Raw genomic sequence first — 19,526 nt, 5'->3', positions numbered from 1 at the left:
GGTCTGAGCCGGGTATCAGAACTGAAGCCCCCAGGTATCTGTCCCAGCTGCGTGTGGCATGACCTAGCCATGTCACTGGATAGTCTCCCCAAAGCACCCACACCCACCTCACATGCCTGCTGCAGAGGAGCGCGGAACAGGCCAGGGTAGGCAGGCGGCCCCACTCAGGGTCTGGAAGGCTCGGCCTCTCTCCAAGAGCCCTGCGTGCCGCACCTGTGGAGCTGAGCTTGGGGTAGCCAACCAGGGCCATGTGGGGAGGGCCCACAGGAAGGGCCCTGGGTGGAGTGGGATGCTCAGGGGTTCAGCCGGGGGTCTGCTCCCACCACCCCAGGCACACACACAGCCCAGAGAAGGAGCTGGCTGGACGCGCCAGCTCCCATAACCCACTCCTGCCTGGAGGCTCAGGGAGGGAGGGACCAGCACCTGGGCAGGTCTGTCTTCTCCCCAGTACAAGGGCCCCACTGTAGTGGCTCATGTGCTAACACAGGCTCTTTCATGCATGGGGACCAGAGAGGGTCTCACAGGGCCCCTCTGGCCTGGGTGTCAACCTCACCACCCCCACACCTGGGCAAGACCCCCGTCCAACCCAAACAGGCTGTTCCTGCAGAAGGGACTCGCCCGGAAAGATTAATCTCCCGAGGCTGACAAGACCACTCCCACCTGTGTCTGGACATCCTCAGCGTGGCAGAAGTGGGAGAGGGACCCTGACCCAAGAGATAGCAAGTGGGCCCGCGGCCTTGCCTCGGTCTCCCCCAACATGACAGCCCTTCCCCTCGTGGACATCTCCAGCTGGGAGCAGGGTCGGAGGCAGCCAGAGACAAAGGCAACAGGACGAGGGAGAGAGCCGACAGCACTGCTCCGTGTCCCCATTTATGTTCATTTATTGCCATGCAGGGGTGATGCAAGGCCCAGGCAGTGCCACACTGCATGCGTGGGAAGGGGCGGAGGGGCCCTCGGGACTGCACGGGGCTGTGCTCAGAGCTGGATGGCCCCACTTCTCCATGCTGATGAGTTATAGCCATGATGGGCCCAGCTCTACGGCCCACAGGAGCCCATGCCCTGGTAGCTCCAGGTAAGAGCCAAGCTGCCGGAATGGAGCAGAAACCCCTCTGGCCACCCTCCCTCCTGTGGGCATCTGGGGCATCTGGTTCTCCTCTTCGGGAGCTGCTGGTGTTCCTGGGGCAGCTTGATGGTGTCCCATCTCGAAATGGCATCACTTCTGTACCTGGCGGCAGATGAGCAGCCAGGTGCTGGGGCAGGAGATGAGCAGCCAGGTGCTGGGGCAGGAGTGGGCTCTTCTTGTCCCTGGCTCCCGGGGCTCCTCCTCTGCCCTGTCCTGCCCCCACCCACCTCCTTGGGCCCCTCTGCCTCAAGCTAGCCAACACACGCCTCTGCAGTCTGGAGCCTGAAGTCACATTCGCGGTCGCCTGTCTGCACTGGGGGTTCCCACCTTCTGGCCTCCAGCAGGCGACGAAGGCCAGGGACACAGCGGTTCCTCCTGGTCCACCCCAGGGCTTAAAGTGAGGACAGGCTGGAGAAGGCCAGCCCCTTGAAGGTAGCTGTAGTGGCTGCCATCTTGGGGCTGCCCTCCCACCTCCCACCTTTCCTGCAACCGTCAGCCGTATTAGCTGAGTGAACGAGTGAGTGAGTGACTGCCCGATTCAGGAAGTCAGCTTGGCCAGGTGGGAAAGCCGGGCTGCCATCCTGTTCCTCGGGCTTTGGTGGGTGCTCCTGGCCAGGGCCTGGCTGAGTGGGCAGGTGGCATGAGCCGAGCACCGCCTAGCATCCCTGCCTGGGCACGGTGGGTCCCCCAGAGCAGGAGGCCTGTGGCTGCAGTGATTGGAGAGAGCACTGGCCTTGGGATGCTCTTTTCTATTTTTAAAAAACAGCTTTATTGAGATGAAGTTCACATACCCTACAATCCACCCACTCAATGGCTTCTAGTATATTCTCAGTGTTGTGTAGCCTACTAGGACATTTTCATCACCCAGAAAGCAACGTGCACCCCTTAGCTGGAGCTCCCAGCTCCCTGCTCCCTTCTGCCCCTGGCTACGACTGGTCTGCTTTGGATTGGCCTGTTCTGGATGTTTCATGAGTGAACCACTCAGGGTCTGTGTGGCTTTTCGTGTCTGGCTTATTTCACTTGGTGTGGCATCTTCAGGGCGCACCCATGTCACAGCCTGCGCCAGGATCTCCTTCCCTCTGTGGCTGAGTCATGCTCCACTGGGTGAACGGTCCTCGTGTTCCTCCGCCGTCCCTCAACAGACACGTGGCGGCTTCCGCCTTTTGGCTCTCGTGAGCAAGGCTGTGGTGCACACGCGTGTGCACATTTTTACATGGATGTGAGCTTGCCATTCCTCTTGGAGGGATCGGGCACTTTCTGCCTGGGGTGTGCATGTGAGGCTGCTGTAGCCTCACCGAGGAAGTGACTGTCCCAGGCTGTAGAGGTGCCTGAGGGTGGCCAAGGGATGGGGCCGGCTCCACAGACGTCCCCACTGTGGAGCTCCAGATGGGGTGCTCATAAAGGCGACATCTTCCTGGGCTGCTTCTCACGAGGGGCGCAGGTGGGCTCCCGAGTGGCTTGGAAGCTGGGGAGAGGCGTGGATGCGGATGGCGTCTTTGCTCTTGGGCTGGCCCCCAGGTGGTTCCTGCAGGGCCCTGGGAGCTTGGCCTGGGCTGGGGCTCGGGTTGGGGCTCAGGGGTTGGACCGAGGTGCCCAGCCCCAGGGTCTGGCCGCCTTGTACATGCTCCCTTCCCTGTCATTCTCTGCCATCTTCATGTCTCTGTCCTCCTCCTCCCCAGGTGCCACACCCTCGGTCCCCTCCTCTCTATCTGCAGCAACGCTCACAGCTCTGCACCCCTGGAATTCCCTGCATTGTCACCTCTGCGTCTTGGGGCCCTGGGAGCAAGCATGATGCCTGCAGTGCCCTGTGCGTGGTGGCCAGGGCCTGGGCTGCAGTGTACGTGAGTGCCCGTCTCATCTCCGTAGCCGGCTAAGAGTCCTTTCAGGGCCAAGAATTCTTCTCTTTGACCATATTTCCACCCCTCCGCCTGCCCTAGGACGATCTCCATAGTGGATGCTGCTCTTTGCCATGGCATGCCAGGTGGACAGGACTGCTGGGGCCCCCGTGTTCCAGCCTCTCCTGCTCCTCCAGATACAGCTGCTTCCTGGGTCTGGGTGTCTGAGGGGATGTCCCTCAAGGTTCCCACCCAGTTCAGCCTGGCAGGAGCCGCACCCTGCGAGGCCTCAGACCACACCATGCCGGGTGGGGACACGCAGGCCCTGAGTGACCTGTTGGGCGTCTGCCTTCACCACCCCACCCTGTCTGAGATCATCCCCAGCACCAGTCCCCCCAAATCGCTTCATTATTTCTTTGTAAATAGGGCTTTTTCTAGTCAAAATAGTCAGCTTTTCTTGTTTTTCCGACATCTGGCTTTGATTGGCCCTGGCCTCCGTGGACGCTGGGGCCCTGACGCTGTGTCCAATGGGGAGGGCCGGCCAGGCCTGCATTCTCCCTGCACAAGGCCAGCTCTGCAAGAGGGTGGGAGACCCCCCACTGTCCTCCCCCTTACATCTGCACTCCTTGCCTTGGCCTGGGCCCAGCTCTGCAAAGCTGAGACCCTAGGGGGCTCACCCCATGGCTAGAGTGACCCCTGCTCTGGGGCGCCCATGGCGGGAGGCTGGGGGCGCTGGCCTTCAGAGACGTCCCTCGGGCCCAGGACAGAGCCGCTACCCCATCCTTCCCTCTGACCTTCTTTTCCATCCTCCCTCACTGAGAGACATGAGACAGAAGATTCCAGCAATCCCATGGAATTCTACGTGGAATTCATAGAAGCTCAGATGTGCAGGGTCCGCAGCCTGTCCCAGGAGCGTGCAGCCCTGGGGCCTACAGCAAACACTTCCCGCAGAGACAGGGGTCCACAGGTCCAGGCCCTGTCACCCCAGGGAAGTTGGAGGCTGGAAAGGGATGGGCCCGTCGGGTCCAACAGTAACGCCCCTTCTTGCTTCTCCACTCCTTCCTGCCTGGCATCCGCACGGCAGAGGCCCTCCACGCAGCGTCAGGGACTCAAAGCCCACCTTTGCACAGTCCTCTGAGTTCCCCTGAGGGCACCCCTGAGGCAGAGGCCTGGTTCAGGGCACTCGGTGGGTGGAGAGGCCAGGCAATGAGTGAGCAGCCTCCCCTCCAGATTGGGGAGCCCATGGCCCTGCTCTGCAGAGCCCCCTTAGCCGGGCCAGCCCCGGTCATGCGATGCTGCTTGCCTCCTTCCCACAGGTTCACTGGGAGGGCTTTGTGTCTGTGCGTCCGTGTTCTCAGCCTGGTTGCTCAGCACTCTGCGTGATGACAGTGTCATGGGTTTTAGCACTGATCACAGAAGGAAGGGTGCCATTGTCTGTCAGTATGAGACGACACTGGTATTTGGATAATTATGGCAGTGCTCAAATATCCCATGGTAGAAACCTGGGCGCATCCCTGAGGTTGATGGATTGGCGTGTGCCTCCCCCTGCACCCTCCTCGCCAATGGGTACCCATGAGCAGCTTCCTGGGGTGTGCCTGGGGTGCCCTGGGCCACACACATGGCCGTCCCTCCTCCGGCAGTGGTGACATTGGGCACATCTGCGCTCCCCGCCTTGGCCTGGGCCCACTGAAGGGAAGTAGCAGGGAAGTAGCCGGTGGACAGCCTGAGCCTGTGACCTGGCCCAGTTAGCAGCAGGCTCGGCTGGCGGAACTGACCAGTCACAGATGCCGAGTGAGGCCCATTCCAGGCCGGGACACCGCTGTGCTCCCAGCGTGTGGGCACTGGGCATGGTCCCGGCCTGCGGGAGTTTGCTGCAGACCCCAGGAGGAGTGAGCTGGGCCCAGGATGGAGCACAGGAGACCACCAGGAGCGGCTCGGGCCCCGTGTCTGGGGTTGACGGCAGGACCCTGGGCAGTGCTTCGGGGTGGGGAGAAGATGCTAGTGGGGCCAACCCTTCAACTCACTCCCTCTCAGCTTTTCAGCCTGGAGCCAGGGCCGCCCAGGCAGGCCCCAGCTTTCACAGCTGCAGGCGGCCCCCTCCTCCTGGCCTGGGGGAGGTGTTCCCGGCAGCCCTCGCGCGGCCCAGGGCAGGGGTGAAGCAGGCTGTTAAACAGAACAAGGTGCTCGCGGCTCATACCTTAGCTTTACGAAGTGTTTGGAATTCCGACGGCCCCAGCAGCTGGGTGCGCCCTGCCCCATTCTCCCTGGGACTTTACCGGCGGCCAGGGCCTTAAATAATTCTTACAAAAACCATGTCAGCCCCAAACTGTGTGATATCTGATTTGTAGCACTCATAAAACCCCGTGCTTGCTGCCAGAGAGGGGGAGGGCCGAGCCCAGCCTCGCAGGTCTCATTTCCCGTCTGCGCGTGCGTGGGCGCGAGTGAGGGGTGCCCTGGGGGAAGGGTGGCCCCAAAGAGCTGGACCCCTGCAGTCCCCCCTGGGGCTCCCGCCTTGCCCTGCGGCCCTCGCCTCCCCATCAGCAGGGACAGCGTGGGTCCCCCCATCGCCACATTGGAGACACAGCCTGTTGCGCCCCCCGCTTTGTTAACTACGGGAGGAGAGCTGGCGTTGGTAGTCAGGGTGTCCACAATGGCGGGAACAGCAGCAGCGGTCTCCTCAGGGCCAGCGGAGGGCACAGCTCCTGCTGCAGGACAGTACGGATGGCATACCCACCGGACACTGCAGACCGAGTGTTGGGGCTTGGAGACCCCATGGGGAGAGGGCCCTGGCCCACCCAGGATGGAGCTCGGGAGGAGGGCCCCCAAGCAGAGTGGGGGACCGACTGTGTGAAGCGCAGGCTGCTCCCATGCCCTGAGTCAGAGTTGAGGCCATGTCTTGTCTTCTCTCCATGTTCCGAGCAGACCCCCTGGTGCCCGAAGGTGGGAGCCAGCACTGCTCGGCCACTCCCTCCCCCATCATGGGCCAGGAGGTGCCCAGATGACCCGGGGCAGCTGGGCCTGGCCGTGGGCATCGAGGCATTGAGGAGGAGCTAGGCTCGTCCCACCTGGAATGCCACCGGGAACATCCTGGTGACCCCGGGCGGGAGCGGGAGCCCTCAGCCTCAGGGCTGCCGGTCAGGGGGCCTGGATAAGCCCGGCTTTGGTTGTGCACACACTGGGGAGGGGCGGGCCCATTGATCGGTGGCTCCTCGGTAGGGGATGGTCATTAAAGCCCCAGATCAAAGGGCTCTGGAAACACACGCTCATTAGGAAGGCCAGTGAGCCGGGAGGCCAGGGGCGTAGACAGGGGTCTGCTGTTCATTCACCACCACCGGGGTCAGAAAACCCAGCCCCCCAACCCCCTGCCCCGAGCCACAGGCTGGAGCCACAGAACACCCATGGGCCTGGGCCATGGTGGGTGAGATTTTCCGGTGGCCCCCAGGGCCCCCACCATTCTGGCCTTCAGTGTCCATCCTGCGGTTAGTGAGAGGACCGATGGCCGGCCACTGGGACCTGGGACTCGAGGGCCCTGCCCACGGGTATAGGGGGGACACACGGGCTGCCCAGGGGCTGGGGCATGGCACTTCCCCCAGCTGGTTCCTAATGGCTGGCAGACAATGGCCACTGCCTGGACCAGGAGCACAGGAAGCTGGGGCCCAGGAGCGGGCCTGGTGGCGGTTTCTGGGAGGGAGGCCTGGCTGTTGGTGTGCGGCCTGGGTGAGGGGCCAGGAGTCCGGGTTTCCACTTTGAGCTGCTGCCTTGCAACCCTGAGGCCCTTGGCTGCCACCTTGTCTTGATGTGTCTAAAATGTGGAGATGAGGCCAGACGCAGTGGCTCATGCCTGTAATCCCAGCACTTTGGGAGGCTGAGGTGGGTGGATCACTTGAGTCCAAGAGTTCGAGACCAGCCTGGCCAACATGGAGAAACCCCATCTCTACTAAAAATACAAAAATTAGCCAGGTGTGGTGGCGGGCGCCTGTAATCCCAGCTACTCGGGAGGCTGAGGTAGGAGAATCACTTGAACCTGGAAGGTGGAGGTTGCACCACTGCACCACTGCACCACTGCACTCCACCCTGGGTGACAGAGCAAGACTCTGTCTCAATAGATAAATAAATAATAATATAATAAAATAAAATGTGGAGATGATAATGCGCGCCCAGGAGACATGGGCCTCCAGAAGAAGCCCACCTCACATTGAGCTTCGCCCCGAGGGTCCCTGCCGCTGATACCCAGCCCCTCCTCCCCCGGTGCCTGCTGGCGCGTGGCAAACCCGCCACCTCCCTGCCAGGTGGGGCTCTGTCCTGCGCTGTCTGTCCCTCATGCGGCCACGGTGTGGCAGAGCATGCCAGGCAAGGGCACCGGAGGCTCAGGCTTCATGGCATGGACCGTTTTTCAGAGGTGGCATTGCCACTGCTGGCCTGGGATGGGACCTCCCTCTGTGCTGCCCCTAGACAGCCAGCCATGCACCGATTGGAGCCAGCTCAGCTCCTCCACGGCCCCCACCCTGGTCAGGACCTAGCTCTGCCCCCCAGGGGTGTCTTACTCCCTTAAGGAGCATTCCAGGTCCTAGCGTTCCTCGGGACTGTGTCCCCAACCCCCAGGGCTGCCTCCTGCCGCCAGGCTGGTCCCCAGTGAGGAGGTGCTGGGGGGCTGTAGGGCCGCTGGGTCGTGTGTCCTGGTCACACTCTGTCGGGGTGCCTGACCCTGCTCCCCAGAGGGCTGGCTGGGGCTCCTCTGTGGTTTTGGGGCCCTGCCCAGGCACCCTGCCTGGCTTCAGGAGGTCAGCTGCCCCGGGGCTCTGTGCTGCTGCTGCTGTTTTTCTTTCGGTTTAACAAAACAAACCCCACCAGCCGGCAATGGACTGCTCCTAATTCGCATCCCTCCTCACCCTCCAGAGGCCCCGCTGCTGGGCACAGAGGTCTTCAGAGCCTGGGATCATGGACCCTCTCCTCCCAACAGCTCTTCAGGGCAGCCCATGGGGTGCTCGTGGCTTGAGTGAATGGTTGGTTCCCGTCCTGCTGGAGGAGGGGGCGCCCGCCAGGCCCGGGCCTCAGCTCTGAAGTCTGGGAAAAGCCCTCTGGCATCCTGCTAGGGTGCAGGTGTGGCTGAGAACACTGCGGGGCAAACATGCTCAGAGCATCAGTCCCCAAGGGTTCCTGGGAACCCAGAGTCCCGGAGCTGGACAGCTGGCTGAAGGATCCCCTAGGTCCTGGGCGACCCCATGCGTGCCCACGGGATGAGGCAGCTTACGCTCTAGAAGGTGCCTCCCAAAATAAAACCCAGGCTCGGGGCCCTGAGGGGGCCCTGTGGGGCTTAGGACCAGCTGCTCTTCCCATCTCAGCCATGTCCTCCCTACCAGAACATCCCCTGCTCGCCTGGGCCCCTGGGCCTCACCCTAGCTAAATCCACCCGGGCCTCTCAGCTGGTACATAACAGGGAAACTATGTGTTCCGAGCCTCCCTCGGGGCTCAGGGAGGACGTGCCCACTTGTGCAGGGTGAGGGGCCAGCAGCTGCCTGGGGAGCGTGATGAAGGCCTCCAGGAATGCCCTTTATCTGAGGGTATCTGGTTGCCCGCCGGGATGCCGGGAAGCCGGAGTTCCAGCCCTCCCCTGACTCCTGCGAAAACAGAAATAGCTCAGGGAGATGGGACACAGTTGTCCACATCAGTCAAGAGGACCCAGCCAGCACGGCTGTTTCTGAACTCTTCTGACCTCAGGCTTTTCCAAGAGTCGCCGCCCAGAGGCCCCTCAGCCCCCAGCCAGGGAAGCTGCTAGGCCCTCTGGACCCCCCAGGAAGGGGCTGAGAAGGGGCTGCACTGGTCATGCGGAGACCATTTCTGCCACCCCCAAGTTGTTGAGGTCCGAGCCTCTCCTGGCAGCATGGCGCGGGGGCATGCGGGCAGCAGCTTCTGCAGGGGCCACCTTCTCCCCAGGCTGCCTCATATTTGCCTGGGGTCCCCCGCCGCAGGCTCAGCCGCAGGCAGCAGATAGGACCCTGGTTGGCTGGGGGACCCTGGGGCGTGGAGGGGCTGTGTGGGGCTGTGAGTGCAGGAAGAGAAGCGCTCCTCGTCAGGGTGCAGGGACACAGCAGAAACCCAGGGCGCTTCTCACACCCGGCAGCCTGGACCTGAGACAGCTGGGGGGCCCCCGAGGACAAACAGGGTGGCCGGGCGGGGTGCTGTGGGGATGCAGGGGCAGGCGCCGGAGCAGCAGGCTGGGCCTCACACGCTGGACCTCGTGCCTGTCCATCAGGCTCATGGAACATTCTCGACAAGGCCTGGGGGCCGGGGGCCAGGGCGTGGGCATCCTGAGGGGGTGCCGTCTGTGGTGGACACGCCAGGACTCTTGGTCCACCTGAGGTATGACCCCTCCCAGCCATGACTGGTGTCATCACCACGGCAACACCGGGAGAGGCAGGCAAACACAGGACAACAGACCAGTCTGGCTCCCCATGTCCCCTGGAGGGGGCAGGACGGCTGGGGAGAAACCCTCTCGGCAGCCTCAAGCCAGCCCTGCCCTGCCCGCCGGGCTCGGACCACGCAAAGCACATGTGGGGGCCGGTAGGGGGCTTGGGCAGACATGGCCAAGTCCCCAGGCCTGGGTTCAGGGTCACCCAGGATCTTGGGGTTTGGGGAGAAAGCAGTTTGGCCTCTCCCACACCCACATTCTGGAAGCTTCCAGGCGATTAGCGCCTTGGGCAAGCGTCCGGCCCCTTTAGGAGGCCTCTGTCTCCTTCCGCTACAAAGGAGCCCCCTGCCTCTCAGGACACGGGGGTCTCAGGCTCATTCCGGAGTGCTGGGCTGGGCCACCACGTCCCGGTCTCCAGGGACACCAGCCTCGGCCTGCCTGGTGGGGGCAGCAGAGCAGTGCGGTCGGTCGGACCGACGCCTCCCTCTCCCCGCTTGGGGGGCCTCCTGCCCCCAGCCCAGCCGGTTTGCTCCACATGGCGCCTTCCCACCACCCCCTCCCCCGGAATGCAGTCCCAGAACACAGGTCTGGAGCGCACACCCAGCCCCCGGGCAGCCCCACCCTCCTTCCGGGCAGCCTGCCCTCCCGGCCCTGGGTAGGGGGGGCTCGGGGCGTTGTCTGATGTCTGAGGTGGAGGCCGTCTTCAGGGTGGGGGCTGTTGGAAACAGCTTGGAGAAGTTATGTCTGTCACCCACAGAGAAATCGAGTCAAGAGCTGGGTGTGTGGCAGCTCTGTTCCCCTCTCCCTGAGGCCAGGACCTGGCGGGCCTGGCAGCTCAGAGTCCAAGACCCCCACACCCAGGCTTGTCCTCAGGAACTCTGTGTGTGCAGGACGCCCCCACCACCCAACCCAGGGCAGCGCTGCCGGTCAGAAAGGCCGTGGGCGGTGGTGGCCACGTTGTCCTTTCCCAGCTTAGCTGTCCACAACCTGAGCCCTCTGCGAGGCCTAAATTAGGGTCTGAGTGAGAGGGCCAGGGGCCTCAGGCGTCATGGAAACCTGAGCCTTGGCAGCAGCGGTGCCCACTCCAAGTTCCGGGGAGCGGGGTGCACGCGGGAGAGCGGCAGGATGTGCTTCCCGAAGGCCCGAAGCCTGCAGGCTGCACCAGGACGGCCCCTCCTGCCGGACCCCTCGCCCCAGCCATGCAGCTCCATCCCTGCAGGGCCTCTCTCAGCCACCCCCTCCCAGCCCCGGGTGGGAGGGAGGGAGGGAGCGCGAGCCTGAGCCTCCCCCAGCGAGGCCGCCAGGCCCCTGCTTTCCCGGCCTGGCGTCTGCTTTCTGTGTTAGAGGGATCGAGTTCGCCCCTCCTCGAGGGGCTGGGTCTTATCTCTGGGAAAGAGATTACAGAGTTTCTGACATTAAATTTTCATGCTGAAGTTTTCAGCATGTAGTTTGAAAAGTATTTTTTTCAAATAACACCTGGAGAGGAGGGACGCGGGAGGAAGTCAAGCCTGCTTGCCATAAAACTTTGAACTTGGGGGTGGAGGGACACCCCGTCCGGCACCCCTCCCTGCTCTGCCACAAACGTCTCCCGCCCTCCCCCAGCGTGAGTTATTGATTCCGGCCGTGAGAGCCTCCTCCAGCCCCCACCCCCACCCTGGGTCTGCTCCAGCCCAGCCCCCTGCAGCTGCCCTCGACCTGACAGTGGGCGCCATGCCGCTGCGCCCCTCCGCCCACCCGCCTGGGGTCCGCTCAGCCCAGGCCCTGCTCTCCCCATTTTGTTCTTTGTTCTGTGCGGGGCTCTGGAAAACCCTGTGCGCATTTGCTGGAGCCCCACAGGCCAGCTGTGGAATCCCCGGGAGAGGCCAGCCTCCTGGGCCCAGCCGCTCTGTGCCCAAGGTGGTCCTGGGGTCCCGGGCCCGTGTTGCCATCTGCGGGCCACAGACTCAGAAGGGCCTGCTCTTTGTGTCCTTTGGTACTTGAAGGGGCCCTCTTGGAAAATCCAGCCTTGAGCTTGTCTATTAGGTCATTTTGGGGATTTGCAAACACTGGGGCATGAGAAGTCACCTTGCTGACCCTGTCCCACCTCGTTATGTTGCAGCCAGGGTGCTGCAGCACCTGATGGAGCCTGGGAGTCCTGGCGGGCAGAGGGAGCTGAGGGTGGCAGGGGTGGGGCAGCCAGCTGGGCTCCCCAGTGCCTTCCTCCGAGTGTCCCCAGCCTCCTGAGCATCCCGATCCAGGCCAGGTCCTGGTGACTTTGCTTCTCTGCACCCTCACGTCCACCACTTGTCCCTGTCCTCCTGGGGCCCTGGCCTGGCCACAGCCCGGCTTCCTGTCCAGCCCTCCCATCTGTCTTTCCCCAATGCTGTGGCCGCTCCAGCCCATACTTCTCGCTGTGCGTGGGTTCAGGAGCCAGCCCCTGCAAGGCTGCCTTAGCCCAAGCCGCAAGCCCGATGCCAGCCCTTCCACCCAGCGCCCCTCCACCTTCCAGCCGCACAAAGGGCCCCCCAGTGCACCCCTGGAACTCCTATCTCTTCCACACCATCCACCTCCTGACACTGCCTGGGCTCTGGTCCGGCCCAAAAGAACACAGTGCCACTTTCTGGCTGCCCCGGGCCCTGGCTCGGCTGCCTTGCGCCCTCCAGCGTCCTGCTCTGCAGCCGGGGCCTCTCAGGCCCTGCCCTCCACCACCTCACAACACACATTCCTTGGAGGATATTGCACTCCATCTGCCTGCTCCCCGTGATCTCCCTGGGGCCCGCTCCACGAGGGATGCTCACGAACTGGGTGAGGGGATAGGGGAGCCAGGACAGAATGCCCCCGGGGCCAGCCCTCTGCCTTGCACCAGCCACCCAACCTGCCTCGGGCCCAGGTCCACTCCCAATTCCTTCCCCTCACCTGGGATCCCCAACAGACCCCCACACCCAGCCTGGCCAGGCCATCCCGACTCTATGGCTCCCAGACATTGCCCAGTCCCTCCTTGGCCTGTGACCCTTAGCGGGTGACATGTCAGGATAGAGAGGGCAGCTGAGGGCAAAATCCCAGATCTTCCTGCTGCCCACCAGCCCTCCTCTTTCAGGGAAGACCCTCGGGGTCTGCCTCTGAGTTCCTCCGCACCTCCTCAGGGCCCCTTCTCTGCAGTCTTGGACCAAGGCTGGCAGCACGTGGGGCCACCCCAGGTGAGCCCTCTCCTCCTTCGCAGTGAGAACTGGGGGCAGAGGAAGGGGGAACAAAGCAGGGACCACACTCAGGTCAGGAGGGTCGGATGCCTCCATCCACTTTTTTCTCCCCCTGCTCAGGGTCTTGGAGGAGGTAGGGGAGGTAACAGCCACCTGGGCAGGGCAGCGGACGAGGGAGGATGCTAACCTCCAGTGGCAGGGCAGTAAGTAGCCGGGGCGTGCCCGTCCCCGGATGCCCTGGAAATGGGAGATGGGCCGGCCGTGCCCCGGGCTGGGCAGGGAGTGAAGGCCCCATGCTCCTTCCTGTCCCTCGGGCCTGGCTTGGCCTGTGGGGCTTGGCGGGCCAGCACTTTCTGCAGACTCCAAACACAGCAAGCTCAGCTGGCTAGCTAGTGCCGGACCCACGGCAGGGAGAGGCAGCCAGGGCTCCAGGGCTGCCCCGCACCCCACCTCATGCCGGGCACCGCCATGTTCCCCTCCTGCACACTGTGCCACACTGCTGGCCGGCCCTCCCTCCCCTCCTTTGAGACTCCTTCCCCCTTCTCTCGGGTCTCTCACCTCTCCCTGCCCTTCTTCCTCCCCTCACAGCCCTCCCAGACACCCAGCAAGGAGCAAAATGACCAGGGCAGCACCCTCTGTTTCCAGAGCAGCTGCAGCAAGGGGTGGACAACCTGGGGGACCAGGGACTCCAGACCTGCTTGGAGCCCTGTGGGTGGCCGCAGCCCCAGGAAGGCTGGATCCAGAGGACCGGCCAACAGGATCGCTCGGGATGGAAGTCTTCTACTCAAGTAAGACCTTGGCAGCCTTGCTATCAGCTCCATAGTCCCCCTATGCTGCCATGTGGGAAGATTCCCATGTGCCAGCTGCAGACCCAAAGTCTAGGCAAGTTGGGGCTTTGAGGGGCACAGAGGGAGCCCCCGGTCATACAGTGAAGACAGCAGCAATGCATGGCCATGCAGTACTGCAACATGGTAAGCTCCAGGGCAGACGCCAGGAGCCCAGGACCCGGGATGGGGCCACTCGCCCGGCTTGGCCACACAGCAGCCCCGCCCGGCTCTAAAAGCAAGACCTTCAGGGGCTCCAGGTGAGCTGTGGCTATCCCTGGATGCGGTGTTTCCTCCAGCCCTTCCCATGGCAAGATGCCCTGCTCCCCACCTGGCCCGCCTGCCCTCCCACCTCCCACACCTCCCCTGGCCACCATCTCCGTGGCCCAGAGCTCCTCTCAGCCTGGTCTCACCTTCCGACCAGCTTGCTGCAGTTTGACATGGGACCAGGAAGGAAAGAGAAGGTTCTGGGAGGAGGAGGAGGCTGCCAAGTGGCTGGTGCCAGGGCCGGCCTGGCAGGCGGGAGACTAGGAGAATGGAGACAGGTGGGGGACAAGGTAGACATGTAGAGAAATAGAATGGGTTTTGGGAGATGGCAGAGACCAGGAGACAGAGAAGAGCCTGGAGGAAAGGGCCCCACCCCGAGGGAGGAAGGGAGGGCTTGGGGGAAACAGCGCCTGCCCGGTGCACCCCGGAGGCCCAGGAAGGGTGATCCTGATGGAAAGAAGGGGCTGCCCTCGGGAAGAGGCACCAGGGAGAGGAAAGGAGAGCTGCACTGCAGAGGGGGCTGTGGGGAGAGGGGCTCTGCCATCCCCTCAGCCAGATGGGTGTCGTCTTCCTGAACATAGAAGGGAACCAGGATGCCATGTTCTAACGCCCGTGTGTCTCCATGCATGGCCAGGAGTTCGGGCAGGGCTGGGCTGTGAGCAGGCAGGACTGCCCTCCTGAAGCAGGCGCAGAACAAACATTTGGGGATGGAAAAGACACGTGTAAAAGACATGTGTCTGCACTTTGCAGCTGGTGGGGTGGGAGGGTGAGCTGCCTGCAGGGTGGTGGGGGGCAGCCCGGGGGCGCTCCTGAGGATGCACAGCTCCCTCTCAAGGCCAGGGCTCTGGTCACTGGGGTCCAGGAGAGAGTTTTGCTCTGCCCATGGCCAAGAGGTAGGTGCCCAGATGCTGTTCTGTGGTGGAGTGAGGGGACCTTATCCCCTGGGGCCCAGAGGATGCCCGGCCCTGCCAAGGGGCCTTGAATAACTCCATCAGAAGAGGTCCGGAGCCCCAGGGCCATTCCCTGATTCCGGTCATTTTCCCAGGACACCCTCCCTCACCGGGTCGGCTCCCAGCTCCCCTTGGAGTGAGGAGGGCCAGACCCCACTGAGTCCATCGCAGACCCCAGCTGACTGGGCCCATGGCTCCCCGTCTCCTCTCTGGGCTTGGTCCTCTTGTGTGAGAGGTCACAGCCCAGGCACCCATCTCCCCTGGGTTGAGGCTGGAGGGTGTCCGGGGGAAGCCCCTACGACTGCAAAGCCTTGCTGTTGATCTCAAGACCCCAGGCAGAGGCAGGAGGAGGAGGGTGGAGGAACGAAGGCCAGATTCCTGGTGGGCGATTTTGTTGAACCTTCAATTCCCTGCACTGATTATTTGCTTAAGTCAGAACTCCCAGCCGGATGGGGCTGGGGCCGGGAGATCAGGGAGAGGGTTCTTTCCTGGACAGGTCTGCTTATCCCAAGGGCCAATTAGCAGCAGCAGAGCCTCGGCAGGGGCTTGCTTGTCCTGGGAGCAGGGGTGGCTTATCTGCTCGGAGGAGTGCCCTGCTGGGCCTCGGGGCCTTGGGGAGAGGCCGGCTCTGTTCTCCGTCTCCTGGAAAGCCAAGGTGGGAGGCAGCATCTGGAATTAGATGGGGTTGAGGATGCTTCCTGATTGGGAGGGGGTTTGCTCCTCCCTGGGACCACAGCAGGACGTTTGGAGCACCAGGATCCCAGCGGGGGCCAGTGGGGAGGGATTGCCATTTCTAAATGAGGCTCTGGGTACCTGGTGGCCCATGGAGCGGGGCTCTGGGAATTGCCTCCTGCGAGCGGCCATTGGACGGGGAGGTATTACTCCCACCGGTGTCCTTAGCCGGTCCCTCCTGGAGTCCTCAGAGCCCTTGACAGGCTCTCACCTGGCCCTCCACTGCCAGGGCTGGACCAGAGGCTCCTCAGGAGCTTGTGCTCTTCCGCCCCCAGAGCTCCAGCCTGGACGCCTTGGAACTGACCTGTCCTGAGCTGGACAGCCAAGATGCGATGGTGGCTGTGCTGGGCTCCAGCCCATGGTGGCCTCCAGGCTGGTGCTGGGGCCTTAGGGGAAGGGGTGGCTTCTCATGGCGCGGCTGAGGGGATGGCAGAGCTGTCCTCCATTCTGCCTCCTTTACCCATGGATGTGGCTGCATGCGGGTCTCCATCATTGTCCCATCCTTGACCATCTCGCTAAGACTCAGGGACCCACAGCGGCCGCTCCCCCACTGGCTGGCTGGGAAAAGGCCCACAGTGCTGGGCACACACCAGGGCGGCCAGGGATTGGTCACTGCCTGAATGTTCCCGGACGGATGCCCGTGTGCCCTTGGGCAGCCTTACGCTCAGACAGGCTGTCCAGGCTGGGAAACCCTGAGCCAGACGGATTAAGAAGAAAGGACAGAGTCGACTGTCCCCTTGGCTAATTTGTGCTTCATTTAGTGTATATTTGCTCAGTGGTCAAAACATAGAGGTGATGACGCTGAGGGTCCAGACATGTCCCATCTCCAGGGCCAACCTCTTGCAGATCCCCAGCCCCGCCCAGCCCTGCCCACTGCGCCCTGGGCCTGCCTCTCCCCTCACAGCCATCCTGTACATTCCTGTATCTCAGCGGCGGGGGTGGGGGGGTGGGGGAAGGGTCCTCGATACACCAGGGGGTTCAGGGATCCTCAGCACGGGTGCCCAGGCAGCTCTCTATGGAAATGCAGAATTGGGTCAGGACCCCAGAGCCGTGCAGGGCCCTCTGCCCCCAGCCCGAGTCCTGAGTCCCTCTTGCCAGCCTCTGCTGCTCCGCGTGTGGTAGGAGCTACCAGCCTGGGGTCTGGGCTGGGCACACTCATGATGCCTGCCTGGGGTCTGAGCATGTCCTCCCCACGGGGTCTGAGCAAGTCCTCCCCATGGGGTCTGAGCAAATCCTTCCTATGTCTTCTGAGCACATCCTCCCCAAGCTGTGACCGAGTGTCCCTCCTGCAGGTGGAGGATGTTGCTAGGATGCACCTTGAAGGCACCCCAGCCTCCCCAGAGCTCCCCCTCCTCATAGCCTAGGGTGTGGCTGGATGGTCTGGGGTCCTGGGTGACTTGTGATGCTGGCCCCAGAGTCCACTCAGCACCGTCCTGGCGTCATCAGCTGGAGACTTCCCGGGGCCTGTGCTGGGGGTGGAGAGCAGGGAGAGGCAGCAGGGTTCTCCCCAGGGTGGGGTTGCTGGGAAGCACCATCCTACCTGTCAGACTGGCCTTGACTGTAGACACCCCAGGTGACCTTCTGGAAGGACAGACGGACCCCAGGTGATGAGAAAGGACCAGAGTCTGACCTCTCACCCCTCCTAAGCTCTGAACTCCCATTGGCTTGCCTGACCTCCAAGTCCTCCCGGGGCTGAACCCTCTACAGATGCCCCTCCTGGGCCCTGGGGTGGGCCCGGTTCAGCTCTCCATTGTGGCTGAAGCCCCCCGGGCTTCAGTGCTGGCTTGAAGAGGGGGTGGGGCTCCCCAGGCCTGGAGATTGGCAGTGTTTTCTCCCCTCTTCCCAAACTTTCAGACTGGACCACTTAAGAATAATGAGGTCCAGGTGGTTCCACGTGAGCCTGGATCCTCACTGGCTGTGGGACTGAGCCTCTCTTGCCGGTCCTACCTCCCACTGGGAGCAGCTAATGACAGCCAGAGGCTGGAAGGTGAAGCTCCCCTCGGCTGTCAGGCAGGCCTCAGGGCAGGGGCTGGGCAGGCCAAGGGCGCCACTCTCCTGCCCAGGTCAGGGCACCCGATCACTGCACCACACGCCTTGTGGCCGTCTGTCCAGCCAGGGCCCTGCTGCAGGTGCTTCCTGTGGGACCGTAGGGAGAACAGTCAAGACTTCTGCCTCCTTGGTCGAGCAGGGCTGCCTCCCCATCTCATCTACTGACAAGGAGGCTGGGCACCTTCAGGGAGCTTCAGTTTGGGAAGAGGGAGGAATTCTGAGGTGGATGGTGGCGATGGCTGCGCAGCAGTGAGAATGCACTGAGTGCCACTGATGTGTGTGCTCAGTGGCTCAGTGGCTCAATGGCTAAAATGGCTCCATGGCTTAATGGCTCAGTGGGTCAGTGGCTCAATGACTATAATGGCTCAATGGCTAAAATGGCTAGTTTTGTTACGTATTTTCACCATAATAAAACAAAACATGTCCAAGGTGCTACAAGAGGGAGGAGCCCCTGGAGCACCCGCCTGCTGTCTCCCATCCGCCAGGCAACATCCCTCCACTGCCTCTCTGGGTGGGGTTCAAGGCCTCCAGCCTCCCTGTGGCCCCCATCTGCCTCTAGGAAATTCGTTCCCTCTCTCCTGCCCCGAAACCCTCAAGGCAGCCCTGCCCTTGGTCCCTGCAGAGGAAGTGGCCCAGGCTTGGCCCAGGCCAGCTGTGGCCTCCAGAGGCAAGATATGGGGACTCACAGTGTTTGGAGGCCACACCCCCCGAGCACATGGGCTCCAGTGCCTCTGAGGCACACAGCAGGCAGCACCGTGCGCATAGCAGTGGGAGACACAGCGCAGCCACCAGGGCAGCCCCCAGGCAGACGGCGGGCCTAGAGAGGGCGAGATGGCATAAGAAAGGTTCTCCTTTGGAGACAGCGAGGTCAGGCAGATGGGAGAGGGTTCACAGTGCTTGAGGTGCAGGGAGAGGATGGTGGAATGGAAAACGTAGGGTGACTTGTCGGGGACAGGCTCAGGGCCACAACTTGGGCAGGCCCATTGGCTACCTGGTTTTGGGTCCCATCCTGGCAGGCAGGGGAGAGAATTCTGAATTTTTTAATGAAACAGATAGTTGAGGGTGGGAAAAAAGAAAAAGAAAAGAAGTCAGGGCGTGGTGGCTCATGCCTGTAATCTCAGCATTTTGGGAGGCTGAGGCAGGTGGATCACCTGAGGTCAGGAGTTCAAGACCAGCCTGACCAACATGGTGAAACCCCATCTCTACAAAAAATACAAAATTAGCCAGGCGTGGTGGCGCATGTCTGTAATCCCAGCTACTCAGGAGGCTGAGGCAGGAGAATCGCTTGAACCCAGGAGGCGGAGGTTGTGGTGAGCCGAAACCGAGCCATTGCACTCTAGCCTGGGGGACAAGAGTGAAACTCTGTCTCAAAAAAAAAAAAAAAGAAAGAAAGAAAAGTGTATTGAAACTAGGTGCCAGATAGCTGCATGTCAGGGCCCTGAGGAGGAAGGGGCCAGAGTGGAGGGGGAGAAAGAGCAGGCTGTCCAGGCTGCGGGCGGGCGGCAGGTGGAGGAACAAAGGCAGGGCCTGGCGATGACGGCCTGAGGGCTAATTGCACAGCTTACCGCTCACCGCTCACCCATGCGGGAAGGCTGTGGCCCCGGGGCCCCGCATGTCCTCCAGATCTTCACAGCCAGCGATAAAGTGCTGGTTGTGTAATCACTGACTGATTGAGACCTGCACAGGCGAGGAGATGATGGCCATCCCTGGAGAGGAGAGGCCTGGGGCCTGCCATCCGGTCTTGCCTCATCACTCCCCACCAGGCAGAGAAGGCCCCGTTATCAGCAGCGAGCCTGTGGCTGTTCCTAGTCCTTTGGAGTCTGGAGATCATCACTCCTCCTGGACCCAGAGACAGGCGTGGGAGAGGGCGTCACAGCCACCACTGTGCGCACCTGGCCAGGGCTGCCCTCGGGCTCTGCCCATCTGTCCTCTCCTGCGTCAGAGCCACCACCTGGCAAGCAGCCCCACTGTAGCCCCTTCTGGGAGGGCACGGAGCCCGGGGCAGCACCCCTCCCTCCCGGCAGGCTGGTCTGTGGGACGTGCAGGACGTGTCTGTGCAGCCCAGGGGCTCTGTGGCACTGGCTCGGCCCTGTGCTGGTGCTCTGATGGGTAGGGATCTGGGCCGATACCTTGGTGCCCACACTCCAAGCCGGGTGGCCAC

At 62.6% G+C, this 19,526-nt stretch overlaps 1 protein-coding gene across 2 annotated transcripts in view; it reads left to right on the top strand.

The window, feature by feature from the left end:
- The window catches only part of MRPL23 (mitochondrial ribosomal protein L23), a 63,413-nt gene that overhangs the window by 11,545 nt on the left and 32,342 nt on the right, over positions 1 to 19,526 (top strand). The window contains exons 5-6 of one of the 2 annotated variants that reach the window (XM_058439080.1): positions 13,132 to 13,331; positions 17,553 to 17,561. In XM_058439080.1, coding sequence (XP_058295063.1) covers positions 13,132 to 13,331; positions 17,553 to 17,561 — 209 coding nt within the window. The remainder of the gene's footprint in view (positions 1 to 13,131; positions 13,332 to 17,552; positions 17,562 to 19,526) is intronic. The other variant, XM_058439079.1, reaches the window with a different exon arrangement.

Source organism: Hylobates moloch, unplaced genomic scaffold (assembly GCF_009828535.3).
Source record: "Hylobates moloch isolate HMO894 unplaced genomic scaffold, HMol_V3 SCAFFOLD_5, whole genome shotgun sequence".
Taxonomy (NCBI): domain Eukaryota; kingdom Metazoa; phylum Chordata; class Mammalia; order Primates; family Hylobatidae; genus Hylobates; species Hylobates moloch.
This window is presented reverse-complemented; position numbering and strand designations above follow the sequence as displayed.